Source organism: Phascolarctos cinereus, unplaced genomic scaffold (genome assembly GCF_003287225.1).
Source record: "Phascolarctos cinereus isolate Bilbo 61053 unplaced genomic scaffold, phaCin_HiC Scaffold_9;HRSCAF=440, whole genome shotgun sequence".
NCBI lineage: Eukaryota > Metazoa > Chordata > Mammalia > Diprotodontia > Phascolarctidae > Phascolarctos > Phascolarctos cinereus.
Window position 1 is genome coordinate 78652363 of NW_027556402.1, and position 16275 is coordinate 78668637.

The window sequence follows — 16275 nt, forward strand, 5'->3', positions numbered from 1 at the left end:
CACCCCATTCTTTCTTTTTCTTGGAGGGGACATGAAAAGTCACTTGGCCCATCTCTTGCTCAGTTGGCCTTTTCTTTGTTCCCAGGTCTCCTATGTCAAAGCCATTGACATTTGGATGGCAGTGTGTCTCCTCTTTGTGTTCTCAGCACTCCTAGAGTATGCCGCGGTCAACTTTGTATCAAGACAACACAAGGAACTATTGCGATTCCGTCGGAAAAGAAAGAAGAACAAGGTAGGATGTAAACATACTAACAATCTGAAAGGATACTGATTTTGCAGCCCTAGAGAAGGAAAACAGCCTAGCAGGAGGATACACATGCTAACTTCACTTTGGTGTTGCATAATTAGTAGCTTAACAAAATGTTCTGGATAATTATAAAGGAATCTAAATATTCACAAAATGTTATATTTAAACAAGCTATATGGAGCTCAGAAAAGTTTTCCAGATTATTCTCAATGTATTTAATGGTACAAACAAAATCTCTTATTCAAATTAAGAAAATCCATTGCTTTACATATCTTAATTTTTAAAAGCATCACAGGAGAAAAACTAGGATTTAAACTTGACCTAAATCAATCTGCTATGATAAAAGCTTAACTTTATTTTGAGTTTTTTTTTCCTCTACATTCTTCAACCAAATATTTTTTATTTGTTGAGACAGAAGAAAAAGATCTGTGGAGCTGGCTGACCCTTTCTTCATTTATATATGTTTTTATGAAAAAGTCACTAAAGTAACTGGGTGAAAAGGGTAGAATATGATTGGCATGTTACTACCAGGTCCTGGCTTAAGCTGAACCCAAACCAAAGGGCACCATGCACATTTTGAAATAAATCTATGAAGGTAATATCTAGATGAGATTTTTACCCTCAGATTAATAAATCAGTACTAAATATCTTGTGCTGGTTTTCATCCTGTCCTTTTTTTTGTTTTTGACAAACATCAGATCATTTTTTAAAAACATAACTACAAATGATAAATAAAAGGCTTAGCTTTATCCCATGTTCCAGTGCCAATCAGTTGGGTTTTTTGTTTGTTTGTTTGTTTTTGTTTTTATATAGGAGGTACCTACTTAAATATACAATCTTCTAGGTTGGGTTTTGGCCTAGGAAAGAATAGCTAGGAACTAATGTTTAAATGAAGTTAATTAAAACTTCAAAAATAAGTTTCATTTAAATAGTATACATCTCCCAAGACATAAAAGATTCAAAGACTTTTTAAGCTTACTCTAATATAACATGATAGGTGGGGTTAGTTCTTGGTGTTGCACATAAGTCAAGTTCTTTGTTAGTATTTCATGTACATCAAATGGTTATTTATCCAGCTATGTCTTATGGTCAAAAAAGAGCCAATGCTCCTTCTAGAAATTTCATTGTACTGTGGGAAGAGTAGTAGAAGAATTTGGCAAAAGGTTAAGAATCAGCATTGCTCATTTATACAATATTTTGCCAAAACTTGACCATATTAAATGGTATACTGAGAAATATACTAAATGGATATATTTTAAAATAAGAAAATCTTCCCTCTTCATTCTTCTCCACTATTCTCACCCTCCCTCCTCTTCTCTACCTTTCTTTACTTTCTCTTTCCCCACTTTTTCCTTCCCATCCATCCCCTCCTCTCCACTATTTTCCTTTCAACATTATTTTCTGGTTCTTATTTTTCTAGTACAAAACTAAAAAAAAATCTTACTCCAAGAATTAGGATTCTTGCCTAATTTCTCAGTTGCAAACTGATGTAGTTATTTTGTTCAGTACTCATTGTAAGTAAAACAGTGCCCCTTTTCTCCTTCCTACCTTTGTTTTGTGGGAGGATGGTGGAAGAATTCTTACTTATTATCTTCTCTTTTTTTCTAGATTTACTTGTCTTCTTTTCTTCTTTTTTATTATCATTCATATCACTTCTATATTTGGGAATTAGAGGGAATGGGATTATACACTAAATATTTCAAGATAGGTGACATTCTATTTAGAAGAAGTCAATGTATGCAGTACAGGGAGGTAATAAAAAGAAAAACATACCCCATACCTATCATGTATCATGGAAGCATCATGATTGGGTGGACAAAATAGTGGACTAAAAGTCAAAGACCTCAATTTTCAGTGACTAGTGATTTAAATGGAATTAACAGACTAACTACTCTTTACTTCAGTACAACAGATTCTTTTCCCCTTCCCATAAAAATATTTCCACCTTGTGGAAATGTTAGGAATATGAAATAACAAACTGTGATTTGGACATAAATTTATGCAGTTGACATATAAATATGTATATATGCATACATGTGTATATATATATATATTATATATATATATATTCATATATATGTATATAAGTAAAAAAATGAAAACTCATGACTTGAAATCTTCAGGAAGCAGCACACATTAGAAATTTAGGTTAAATAAAAAGTTCTTTAATTTTCTAGCTTTAGTACCAATTGAGGGGGAAAGTCTTGGTTATATGAAGATTCTATTCATTGATAGCCTATGTTAAGATGCTATATGTAATTCAAACCAAATGTGCAACTTTGTTGAATTATACATTACTTGACTCTGATTTTTAAATCCCTTTTGGTCCACTTTGCCTTCCCACAGACAGAAGCTTTTGCATTGGAGAAGTTTTACCGTTTCTCAGACACGGTAAATTCACTTTCTTAACTTCAACTAGAAGATTGTGGTCATCAGTTAAAGGCTAACAGCATATTTCTGCATGCAGGCAGTGTCTGGTGGGGAAACAAAGCCCATTTTTCTTTTAAAGTAATAACAAACCATCAGCAATCTTAGCTATTTCTTGGACCTTTCCTTCCTTTGTTTTGTTTTTCTTACGGGGGAAAAAATTGTCCCATTTCAGTCTTCTTTCACTCAGGGGAAGGCATTTTAACTATCACCTTAACTATTTTTTTCTGAGCTCTTTGCTAGCTCAAGCTTTTCTTGTAAATATATATTCAAACAAAAACAGTTCGTATTTTCATAACTATTCTCAAAATGAAAACAATGACACATTTTACCTGAACTAAGTAGTATCAAAACGAGTAAAACTTTTTCTATTTTTCTTTCTCTTTCGTAATTTTTTTTTTACAAAAAAGAAAGTTGCTCCAAGGCAATCCTATATTTGACCTGAAATGTTTAATTGGAAGGGGAAAAAATGGCTTTTCAGATTCCATATCTGTGTGTATCTAATTCTTCATGTTGGATTTTTATTGAGATACATAAGACGAATGAAAGTTTCTGTTTGTAAACTACCAAGTTCCACATATGAAATGAGGACAAATGCTTGGGGGGAAGAGAAGCATAAGTCAATAAGTATGTCTTGGCAGACTGTGCTACATATGGTGTTTAGCTTGGGGGAGAATACTACACTATATAAAAATGATTCAATGAAAATGGAGGAAAGGTAGACACGTTCTATGTGCTATCTGTGCTAATGGAAAATGGTATGTCATCATTTCTGTATACTAAAAATACTTATTTCATCAGAGTTAACTTTGCTTCCAATGCTGTTTGACAGAAGAAATTTGAAATGATTTATAGACTTTATTTTGTAGCATGTAATTCCATACTATTTTCCCTCTGCCATTAAAACTGCATGTTCTTTCTCATATGGGCAGCTTTTCCCAGCCTTGTTATATGTTTGATGTTTGAATGGGTTTCCAGTTAATACTAAATTACAATACAAAATTGCTATGCAAGAGTTATTTGTTAGACTAATAATTTATCATTTAATTGCATGGGATTTGCATGCACAATTATATCTGTAGCATGGCAACAACTTGCCTTTGGGAAATATCTATTATTATTTTTCATCTTCTCCATACTATGTTTTTATTATCTTTGGGGAAAAAACTTCAGCTAAATGTTGCTTTACCAAAAAATACAAGCAATACTCCAGTGGAAAAAATAGGCAAATTATTTGCTCATTCATACACCTCAAGAGAATTTAATACATAACTACTGATAATTAAAATCTTACCAGTGGTGTCAACTCACATAAAGAACAGTCTGATTATATTTGCTACACAGCAGTGGGGCACAAACCAAACCATTCTTCAATAGCCTAATTTTAATAAATGATTGATAATTTTGAGATACTGAAAATGTGCCCATAACTCAGGACAGAGAGCAGGCCTTGAAGTCAGGAAGACCTAAGTTCATATTCTACCTCAGACTTTTGCTAGCTGTGGGCAAGTCACTGAACCATCATAAGACTCACATTCAATTCAAAACAGCTTGGAAAAAAAATTAAAAAGTAGACTTCAAAAAATAGATTACTTAGAAATTAATCTTTTGACTGTAAATAAATGCTTAGTAACTAAATAAGAAGCGGAGAGAGGAATAGTGGGACAATAGATGTAGAATTAGCCAATGAGACAAGAAGATCTGGTTTTAAATCCTGCCTCTGATTTGTATTCTGTGACCCTAAGAAAGTCATATAAACTCTCAGTGCCCCACAAGAGGCAAACCTCTTGTGGTGAAGGGGACTTCTTTCCTCAATGAAATCCTAAGTTCAGTTCTTCACTAACAACAGAGAAAAAGAGAGAGAGAGAGAGAGAGAGAGAGAGAGAGAGAGAGAGAGAGAGAGAGAGAGAGAGAGAGAGATAAAGGAGGGGAGAGAAGGGAGGGAGAATAATTCTTAGTAACAAGTTGTTCACAAACTAAAAACCTTTTGGGTGACTGAATTCAGTCTTTAACTTTCAAAATTGTGTATCAAACTGTGTTTTACCATTGCCCTTAAAAGTAATATTGGTCTAAAAGTTATTTCATTTAATTAATTCCCATTATTCTCTTTAGGGTTTAATTTAAAATTTTCCTAACTAATCTACTATTTTTCTGTTGGACAGTTAGAATGAATAAATTAACACAGAGCTCAAATTATTTTGACGATAAGGGGACACTAGGGTGCCATTTACAATAGATACACCAGAATATCATTCCAAAGCAAATTATTGGTTCAGGTCTTTTATTCCATGTTCAATTTGCCATCTTTCTCTCTGGCTAAATAAGAGCCTCCATTGTGTGTGTGTGTGTGTGTGTGTGTGTGTGTGTGTGTGTGTGTGTGTGTGTGTAAGAATGAAAGTTTACCTTTGGTCCAGATTTCCCTACCCTACACCGCTGGGGAGCGCTGTGTGCTGATTATTGGCCCTGTGGTAAATGTTCATCCCTGAGTGATCTGAGAGTTTGTATGTGTGTATACATGCATTTACTGAGTTGTGTTAGATGAATATTGCTGTGTTCATTGATGATTTTGTTGTTTTTGTGCTGTGTGGTTATCAAAACATGCCAAAATGTCTCCGAACACAGAGAACCATGTGAGAAATATGGACAAAATGCCCATGCTTCAATTTATTTGTTTCTTAATATAATTTCTGTAACATTGCAGTCTGACAATGCAATGGCTTAGAAAGGGAAAATTATAATCTCCCAGTACATATTATTCTACATTATTACTATAAGCTATTTTGTATAGTTATAGGCCTAGCCATGGGCAAGCAGGTAGATCTATAATATCTATAATCTATAATAACAAATCTTTTGATTTTTTGAGTCATTATTAATCTTTTAAAATATTTGGAGAAATTATCTCTAGATTTTCAAGACAAATAGCTACAAGTTATCCTTGATATGTGTGTGTAGAATAATGCAAATGATAAAAAGAAAAGTTCGTACAACTTAACTTTCCTTTCACATTAGCCAGCATTATGTTCTTTAGCAAACATACAATGGTAATTGATTTTCCATAAAAATATATGGAATTCTAAAAGATTTCATGGTTGAAAATCACTGAACACATACACACAGAGTGCTACATTGTTTGTTGTTATGAAGCAAAAGAAATTCTGTGGATGGATTGTATTTTTCTTAGGAATTCTTGTGGTATTTTCACAAAACAAGGTAGGTCTCCTGATTTTAAATTATGCATTCTTTCTCAAAGTCATACTGAATTGACTTGGATGGAGTAGTTGAAACCTCAAACCCTCGGTAAAACCCTACAATAGATTTTCTGTCTCATTTTTTATATATTCCTTAAAATACTGCATTACCAAAATTTGTGAGGATTGTGGTTATTTCTTAGCAATTTTTCTGGAAATTCTCTATTCTAATTGTAAGATGATGCCTGTAGAATGTTAATTTTCACCTCAAATATGAAATATTTGTTCTGTTCTTTCACTTTCTTCTCCTTGTCTACTTTCCCATTCAACAAGCAGAAGGTTATCTTGAATTATAGCATGTTAGAACTGTAATGGACCAGAGAGATCATGTTACAGATGAGAAAACTGAGGCCCAGAAGACATGCATGGAAAAAAATTTCTTCCAAGGGTGGCACTTTATATGGCAATTTAAGTAGTTAACTATGGACCAGTAATTTCACTTCTAAGGTAGCTTTTGGAATGTGTAGGACATTCTGCAGTGTATCAGGGTTCTTAATCCCTTCAAACCTTTATAGATCACCATCGATGCTTCTCCTGCCCTTTCCAGCTAGAAAAAATTTTAACAGAGTTTTTAATTTCTGAAATGCAAAAGTGGTAGTGAAACACATATTGAACTTTTATTCAGAAAGATCTGGGTTCAAATTCCACCTTAAACACCTGGTAATTGTATAAACAATAGCAAGTCACTTAATATCTTTAAGTTTCAGTTCCTCATTCCCAAATTTAGGGTAGTACTATTTGCCTACTTCATAAAGTTATTATGAAGCTTAGCAAGCCTAAAAGTGCTGTGTTCCAGACATCATCATTATTTTTACGTCTTCTTTGATCCTTAAAAGACTCTGGGTAAATATTAATTGCACCATAATTGTGATGATAAAACAGAAAAAAAAATAAAACTAGACATATCATTTTGGGGTAGGGTGGTAGAAGACTGGAAAGCGTCAGGACACATGATTTAATTACTATGAGGAACTCTTTCCCATGGAAAATCTCCCATTATTGCAGATTTGCAACTTCTCCCTAATTTGTATTTTGGTGAATTGCTTGGGAAGTATACTGAAAGACTAACAGATTTTGTCAAAGGTTAGGACTTAAACCTTGGTCTTCCTGATTTTTAAGTTGGCCCTCTATCCATCATGCCATGCTAATATGATTTTAGTATTTCTAATTTTAGTATTTCTAATTTTGTAGCACTGATTGTTATTTTTTAAGCTTTGGGGCTCAATAAAAGCAGAAAAGCTTATTTTCAATTTTATATACCAAGAACTGAGTATAACCAGAAATTAAAAAAAAAAACAACTAGGTTTCTGGTATTGCTTTAAAAATGTTACTCAAATGATTAAATATTTTAAGCTTTAATGACAATTTGCTTCAGAAAACAAAATAACTTATATTATGCAAGATGACCCAAAAGTCTTAGTGCAGTTTGATTTATATAGATGTTTAATAAGCATTTAAATAAAGGTTTAATAAGCATCAAAGTATACTAAGGCTTTGGGGACATTCTGAGTACCATAGCTTTAGAGTATCACAAAAAATTTTTTTGGATTTAAGCAAAGAGCAATAATCCTATAAACTAAGTCATACGAATATTATTTCTGCTTTGCAAATGACATAAGAGAAGTGACTTGTCCCAGGGTTGCTCAGGTAATAAATAGATCCAGGATTCAAATCCAGGTTTTGATTCCAAATCCTCATACTTCACTGGAGGGCTTAAGTTGTACCAAACCTGAGGCAGCTGGGTGGTACCAGAGTCAGGAAGTCCTCAATTCAAATGCTGTCTCAAATACTTACTTACTTACTTACTAGCTGGTTGACCCTGGGCAAGTCATTTAACCTCTGATTGCCTCAGTTTCCTCAACTATAAAGTGAGGATAATAATAGCACCTACTCCCCGGGTTACTGTGAAGATTAAATGAAATAATATTTGTAAAGTCTTTAGCAAAGTGACTGGTACATAATAGGCACTTCATAAATAATTACTTCCATCCTTCCCTGTTTAAATTAAACCTAAATTTGCATAGTAAGACAAATTCATTGTTTTTTCTAGATAACAAAAAATGGTATCTATTCTGTGAGTCAGTATATCCATGCACTTAAAATATATGCAGTATTTCAAGGATTTATGATTAGTTACTGGAAACAAGAAAATTAATGTCCCACTTACCTCCCAGAGTTGGAAAAACTACTTTGTAAATCTTAAAGTTCTGTATAAATGTGGGCAATTGTTATTAATAAGGCAATGAAATAATTACATTTTAATAATTCTATTACTATTTCTTAAATTTTTTATCTATTTTATGGAAACAATGTATTTATTACCTAATAAATAACTTGAGAGTTACCGTGGTGGAGTGGGTAGACATGGTACTTGGTATACTCAATTTGGGTCAGCAGCAACAATCATCTAATTTCTTCTAGAATGCTTTTCTCTAACATAAAATGAGAGGGATAGAATCAGTTCTTGCAAGAAATTTAATGCTAGTTCCCTTTACCCCATGCCACACATTATTTCCATATTCTTTTCAAAGAATTTGGAGTTCGAAGAAACTGTAAAGATTATCTGATCCATCCCTCTCGTATTACATATAACAATGCTTTGACTTCCAAGATGTCAATTTCTCCTCTTCTGTAAAGTGAGGAGATTGGACTACAATGACCTTTAAGGTCCTATCCAAGTCTATATCAATGAACCTATAATGTAGAAGTTCAGAAAGGCCAACTAACTTGTTCAATATTGCACAACCAGTTTCCTCTTTTAGTGAAGAAGAGTAAAAACATGTCAACAGCTAGCATGTAGGTAATTAGTTGATATACTCTTCCCATGGCTATATGCCTGACTCATTTGTGGGGGAGGGGAGGAAGAAGAATCTAAGAGTAGAATTACACTAGTAGTTATCATAATATGAGCTTACCAAGTAAAATAGTAAGAAAATCTATATTCAAGACCTTTGCAATAAGAATAGCTTGCTTGTATGATGTTTTAACAATACAAAACATTTTCTATATATGTATATTAGATCAACTGATTAACATCTTTTTAGGTTTTACCTTTAATCAAAGATTATTTTTAATTCAATTGATTTCATATGAAATACTTAGAGAAAAATAATGCATGATATTTTAAAATATCAATAGGTGATTATTCAACTGATCTCTTACAAATACACACACACACACACACACACACACACACACACACACACAAGAAGATGTTCTCATTCAACAACCTAAAGATGTTCAATGGAGAATTCATTGGCTTCCATTGGTTATGAAATTTTATTTAAATCTTTTTTAAATATTTATTTTGTTCGGTCAATGTACATTCCTGAAAAAGTGCCTATGTGCCACACTTTTGTAAAACATAAATTAAGTCATTAGGAGAAATTTACTCTTTAAAAAAATCCTATGTGGGATACAAAGAAATGTCAAAGCATGATCCCTGTCCTTAACAGCCTTCAATCTAATTGGTGAAATAATATATAAATATATAAAACAGTTAAACTATACAAAAAATAATAGTTTACTATAATAATGAATCCTTATCTTATTAACTTTCAAATGAATGATATAAATGAAATAATGTAAGACTTCAGAGGAGGGAAAAATCATTATGAGTAGATTACTCTGGAAAAACATCCTAGAAGTCATATGAGCCAGGCCTTGAAGGACAAAGAGGGTTAGGATTCAAATAAGTCATTAGAAAAGATAAAGAGTGGTATGGTTGAGGTATGAGCAAAAGCACAAGATGCAGTCATGAGACAATGAGAGACCAGTTTGATTAGTCATAGAAAAAAAAGCTGAAAAGGGAGAATGAGTGAAGATTGTGGTGGCTTTTGGATGCTAGCCTAAAGAGACTGGACTTTATCATGTAAGAATGTAGAATCATTGCAGGGTTTTTGAGGAGGGGAGTTACATGAAGAAAATGGTGTTGGAAAAGTCATTAAGTATTTAATAACTGTTTATTATGTGCAAAACACCAGGGATAACAAAATATAGTCCCTGTCCTCAAGGAACTTATATTCTAATGAGAGAAAAAATGTGAAAAATAATTGGATAAATTTGAAAGAGAGAGAGAGAGAGAGGGAGGGAGGGAGTGAGAGAGAGAAGATAAGAGTAGATGGAAAGTGCTCTCAAGTACTTTATGACACCTTTACATTTCATAAAGATTTGTCGGGCAGCAGTAGGCAGAAGGGCCTGGAAGAAAAAGAGAGAGGAGGCAGATAAACTAAGGAGACTATTGCAGGTAGTCCAAGAATGAGAAGGATGAGAAGATAAAGGTTTGAAATGTGGTGTGGCAGTGAGAATAAAAATGACACAGTAAATTTGAAAGATATTTAGAAGTAACAATCAACTGGACTCAGTGATTGATTATAGATGAAGAGGTAGAGAAGAAGGATAATTTTGTAAAACTGAACAATATTTTTGTAATCTAGGTAACTCAAAAAAATTTACCTGTTTTGTAAATCTAAATTTTCATTTGTATTAGACATTTATTTAAGTTGTATTTACACAACGTAAATGATACTACTATTATTGATCCGTATTCTGCTTTCATCTCCATTATTAACTCTCTCAAGCCCTTGGGATATAATTTACTGTAGCATTTTACTTAAAATTAAGTATTTAATAAATTGTTCCCAGGAAGACAAGAACTAAGCAATATGGGGTTAATTTACGCTTATCTGGACACTGTTTAAATTGTCAAATGTACATATAAAAATGAATACTGTTCTTGATTCAGTAGGAAATATGAAAATATGCATTTAGGTACTATAAGAATTGATAGACTTCCATGTATAGTGCATAATATTTTATCATAAGGTTTGTCATATATGTGTGTGTGCATATATATATGTATGTGTGTGTATGTGTGTGTGTGTGTGTGTGTGTGTGTGTGTGTGTGTATGGAGAGAGAGAGAGAGAATGGAGTTGAACTCAGGGCTTCTGACTGCAAATCCAGCTCACAATTTTACTTATCTCAAAGGAGCTATACTTCAAAATACATATATAGATAGACAGATAGATAGATAGATAGATAGATAGATAGATAGATAGATATACACACACATAATATCATATATTATAATATATAATAGAATTTAAAATATATTGTATTATATAATATAATAATATCTCTAGATAGATAGATAGATAGATAAATTTGAAGTATAGCTCCTTTGAGATAAGTAAAATTGTGAGCCAGATTTAGAGTCAGATGACCTGAGTTTAACTCTAGACTCTCCTACTTATTGCCTGATACATTGTAAGTACTTAATAAATGCTTATTGATTGATTGCTATCTATGTTGCTTTGGATCGACTACCCAAGCTACTTGGACCTCAGCATCCTTATCTATAAAATTAGAGGGTTGCACTACATGGTGTTTCACAGTTGCTTCCTTCTAAATCTATGACCTAATAACCTCTTAAGTCCCTTGCAGATCTAAATCTTTGTTCTTATGGACTCAAACTTCTTTAATGATGTTAAAGCTGGAATCCTCTCTAGAGATTATTGCCTTTTTTGTTTATTTCTCTAAAGGGATCACATGAATAAGTATCACCACGTTGGAGTAAATGTCTCTTTTCTAAATTGTTATAAAGGATAGCTATGAACATGATTTAACCAAGTAAATCAGCTGCAGAGCTTTGGAAAACCCAGGAAATAACTTATCAAATGAGTTAGCAGTCTTTCCTTTTGTGTTTGGTTGAGGCATGAAAAGAGATAATGAGAGACCACATTGGACCACACTACAGCAAAGAGCATAGAGAGTGGTTCAAATTTGGAGGCAGCTATTACAGTCTTATCTGGAGTATGGAGGAGAAAAAAAAAAGCAGCATTTACAAAATTGTATATACTTTATTTTAGATGTAAGCACTTATATGCAAGCAATACACTCCCAGGGAGTCATTTACTCACCAAGATAGATTTATTAAGGATTTCAAAGCAGAAAAAGGTATAGTGTTTCCAGGGGAATGGAAAAGCTGTTGATGTGAGTGAATATGCACACTGTGTTTATTATCAAGCATAAGAGAGACTACATTTCTGATGGTGTCAGAAAAAGTCAAATAATACTGGCTTGTCAATTAACTCATCAGTTTTATATCAGTTGTTATTCAACATATGTGATTGCCTATAAATTGTATAGTATTACTTTTTCCCAAAATAGATACACTGTACTCTCTCAAGTCAAATTAACATGCATAATATAATTACTAAAAAAAAATTAATTTGATCACAGCATTTCTCTTGGCCTCAATCTTATTCTCATTGAGATTTCCAATATCAGCTCATGAAATGATTAAAATTTTCTTAGTCATTTATCTTTTATTTTTGTGCTTAATTGTTCTACCTTTGCCTATGATTCTAATTCAAAACCTGTTGTCTTTCCCCACCAACACACTTTTAAATGCAGAGGAATAAAAACCTGCAAAGCCACAGGTGGCATCTTATATGCTTTCAACTGTCAGTAGCAAGAAAACACTCTTGATGAAGTGTTACATATTTTAAACAACTCTAATAAATTATGACCTCCATGAATTTACCACCATATTTTAGGCTAATTATGTACCTGTTTTGAAAATTTATCAATTAATGACTTGTAGAGAAATAGAGACTTCATAAGGATATTCCACTTGCCAAATTTAGTGACTATTTAAATTATTATTTATTATTGTTAAATTATTTTATGTTATAAATTATTGTGAAATTATTTCTCCATTTGCATTTTAAAGATGAGCATTTTTTCAACTGCTGCTTATTTTCAGCAAGTTGCTGTTTTTTAGAGGGAAAGCAAGGTTTTTTTCTAACAATTTAGAATTATTAAAAAATTTAAGAAATACTGAAGTTGAATTAAATATAGGGATTATTGTCTCCTGGTTTGTTTTTTTTTAAGTCTCAAAACCAGAGTGCTTGGAAAGTAGCTGACCCAATCATAAGTTTAGATTTCAAACCATTCTTTTCAAAGACATTTATTAAATATCTAACTTTGTGCATGGTACTACATAGCCTATATTCTTCATTTGCCAAACAACAGGAGTTAGGAACACATAGAGTCAGAGTAAATAGAAAAGTAAAACACATGAAGATTAAAATAAGCTTTCCCCAAAATATCCAATAAGATTTCTTTGGCCAACAAATCCATTAAATCTTTGGGTAAAAAAAAAACATAAAGATGAGGTTTATCTAAACAAAAAAAGTGCAAATATTCATCAGGCCTCTTGACATAGTGTCATGGGACGCTATACTTTCATTATTTAAGAATGTGCCTATCAGCATGCACGGGTATAAAGTCATATAGAGAAATGAATAAATCATTTTTCATCTGGAGAGTTTTATAGTCATTGGGATACCACTATAGACTTTCCTTCCAAAATACTTTTTTTTTAAAAAATCTGTTACATTTTTACTATATTTTAACATATTGGCAGTTTATGCTTAATAGCAGTATAAGACAGAAGTAGCAAATTAAATAGCAGGAAAAAACTGCCTTTTAACATTAAAACTCAATTATAATCATAATTTTTTCATGTTATATATAAGTAAAGAAAAGATTTGTATTTTTTTTTTTTAGGTTGGGGAATTCCTGGTATGGGAATAACTTCCCCTGACATAGATCATCATTGCCATATGGTTTAGTAGCTAAGTCTCTGAGAAATTGCTGGGGCACATAAAAGTTCAATGATTTTTCCAGTGTCACACAGGTAATCAACCTCAAAGGTATTAAATAAAGATTTAAATCCGGTTCTTCCTGATTCTAAACCCAGCACTCCATCCAATAGGCCATACTGCTTTTATATTCAGATGTGGTAGAGTTGCATAAATACACACACACACACACACACACACACACACACACACACATATACACACACACACACATGAAGACACATATATAAATATATACATATATGGCATATGTGATGTGTAATATATATTTACATATTTTAAATTGTGTGTACATATGAAAAGCAGTATGGCATAGTGAATAGAGACAGATGAATTTGGTTCAACTTTTACTTCTGATACATACTAGCTATGTGATCCTGGGCAAGTCATTTAACCTCTCTCCACTCTAGAAAACTCTCTGTGATTATAAATTTCAGAGAAGGTGACAATCTGTATTGGTAGAGGAAGTTCCTTCTCCCAGTGAAATCACAGGTCCGGTCCATATATACGTATGTATACACATATATTTATCAATAGGTAGATAGATATGTGTATATCTATAGCTATGTAGAAACAGATACATCCAAATCAAAGTTCAAACATACCACAACATCACAGGTCATTTCTCTCTGAAAATCATTTTATTACATATAAATTCTTTTTTGTTTCTCTTGTGACAGGATGATGAGGTAAGGGAAAGTCGGTTCAGTTTTACAGCTTATGGAATGGGACCGTGTCTGCAAGCAAAAGATGGCATTGCCCCCAAAGGGCCGAACAATCCTGTCCAGATCACACCAAAAAACTCCGATGAAATGAGGAAGGTATTCATCGACAGAGCCAAAAAGATTGACACCATTTCCCGAGCCTGCTTCCCATTAGCTTTTTTGATTTTCAACATATTTTATTGGGTTATCTACAAAATTCTTAGGCATGAGGATATTCATCAGCAGCAAGACTAGGTCCACAGAGGCATCGAGGCTTAGCTGCTCCATTTAGCAGGAGAAATCTCTGTTATATATGTTGTGTGTGTATATGTATGTGTACACGCACATTTGCCTGCACAGGTGTTTTTAAAAGACATGTGGAAAAGAGGTTCTATTTTGACTTGCTATGCAGAGTCATAATCAGACAGATGAATGAAGATGAGTAAATGCTGTGATAAACTTTCTATTTCGTACTAATCAAAAGTGACCAATTTTGTCATAGTAAATCACATCATTATATATTAAAGCTTTACTGCCAATGTGTTTTATGGTACAACTTATTACATAGTGGTAGTAACATCCACCACTTTTTGGAGTTCTTATTTTTTTTTAATTCAGTGTTATTTCCTATTAAAGTTGCTTTAAAACACCCCAGCTGAGTCCCATATAAGCAGTATCTACTTAGAATTCTTTTTATAAAAAAAAAAGATAGACAGTAGTAACAAATAGTTTATCCCTAAAAGCTATTTTCTTAGATTGTGTCTAACTGCCACTTAAATCATTGCTTATATCAGACAAATTTTGATTTGAGTGTTGTCTCGACACATCTAATAGCTCTGAAGGAGATGAACAAATTTTCTAATACAGAAAATATTCAATTTTTTGAAAAAATAATTTAGTGTTATGAAATTTTTCATAACCAAGTCATCTCTCTTGCTAACTAATATAAATGGTCCAGGAGGCCAGCCAATACAACCCCCTTCTTAGCCCTTATTATTCTCTTTGAATTATAGTCTGTTCAATAGGAACACATTGTTTTTAAAGAATTGTTATGCCTGTGTATTTTTAATTATTCCCAAACAATGTTTGATAAATGTAAGGGAGTTTTTTTAGACTTTGATAGGTATTTAATTTTATTCATGTGATTTTGGTTAATAATTTTTATTGTAGCTTATAATGAAACATTCAGTGTTCAGTGTTCAGAATATAGCATGGGGGCTGAAAAGGTAAAAGAAAAGTATTTAAAAATTGAGGCTAGAAATTGATTTGGTGAAATTGCGATGGAATTATAGATGAATGTTGGAACACATTTTTCTATGAGATTTATATAAGTTTTTAAAACAAATCAAGTTTAAAAGGACAGTGCAGTTTGTTGTATAAATATGCTGCAGGATTGAGTCTCTTTCCCCAAAAGCATATAATTATTGTTTTACTTTTACAAATTTGAGGAATATGATAAATGTTGAGCACAATTATTCCAATGCACAAGATACTTCCCTCAGAGTCTTCACAATGTCTTCAGATTAAAATGGAATTCAACATTTTGGTTCCAATTATTTGATTGCTCCTTAGAGCTGTTTGAACCCAAAACAGAAGTTTTACTGTGACAGAATAACTGCAATTATCAGTTGACACTGTTTGTAGCACATCAAAAGTCCCAAATCTAACCACCCAAATTCCACGTTGACAGTACAAATGAAATAGTGTTGAAGATTCTGGTTTAATTTGACTGGCTCCTCTATTAAATTTTCTTGAGTAAGTACTGTTTTTATAAAAGCAATACAAACAATTTCAACTAATTACCACACACATGTATCCAATGGGACACCAGAGGGCAAGTTACTGCCAAAGAATCATTTCTGCATTGGGAGAGTTGAGACCAAGGTAGAAAATCTAGTAAAAGCCCTTTCTTGAACTCAAAATCTGGCAGTCTGATGTTCTGATCTTTATACACTGCCAAACTGAAAGCTAGAACTGC

At 32.7% G+C, this 16275-nt stretch overlaps 1 protein-coding gene across 1 annotated transcript in view; it reads left to right on the plus strand.

Moving 5' to 3' along the window:
- GLRA3 (glycine receptor alpha 3) overlaps positions 1-15461 on the plus strand; it is a 174150-nt gene extending 158689 nt beyond the window's left edge. Inside the window, exons 8-9 of the mRNA XM_078148847.1 lie at positions 86-232; positions 14274-15461. Of these exons, the coding sequence (XP_078004973.1) occupies positions 86-232; positions 14274-14552 (426 nt within the window). The 3' untranslated portion in view covers positions 14553-15461. The remainder of the gene's footprint in view (positions 1-85; positions 233-14273) is intronic.
- Positions 15462-16275: the final 814 nt, after the last annotated feature.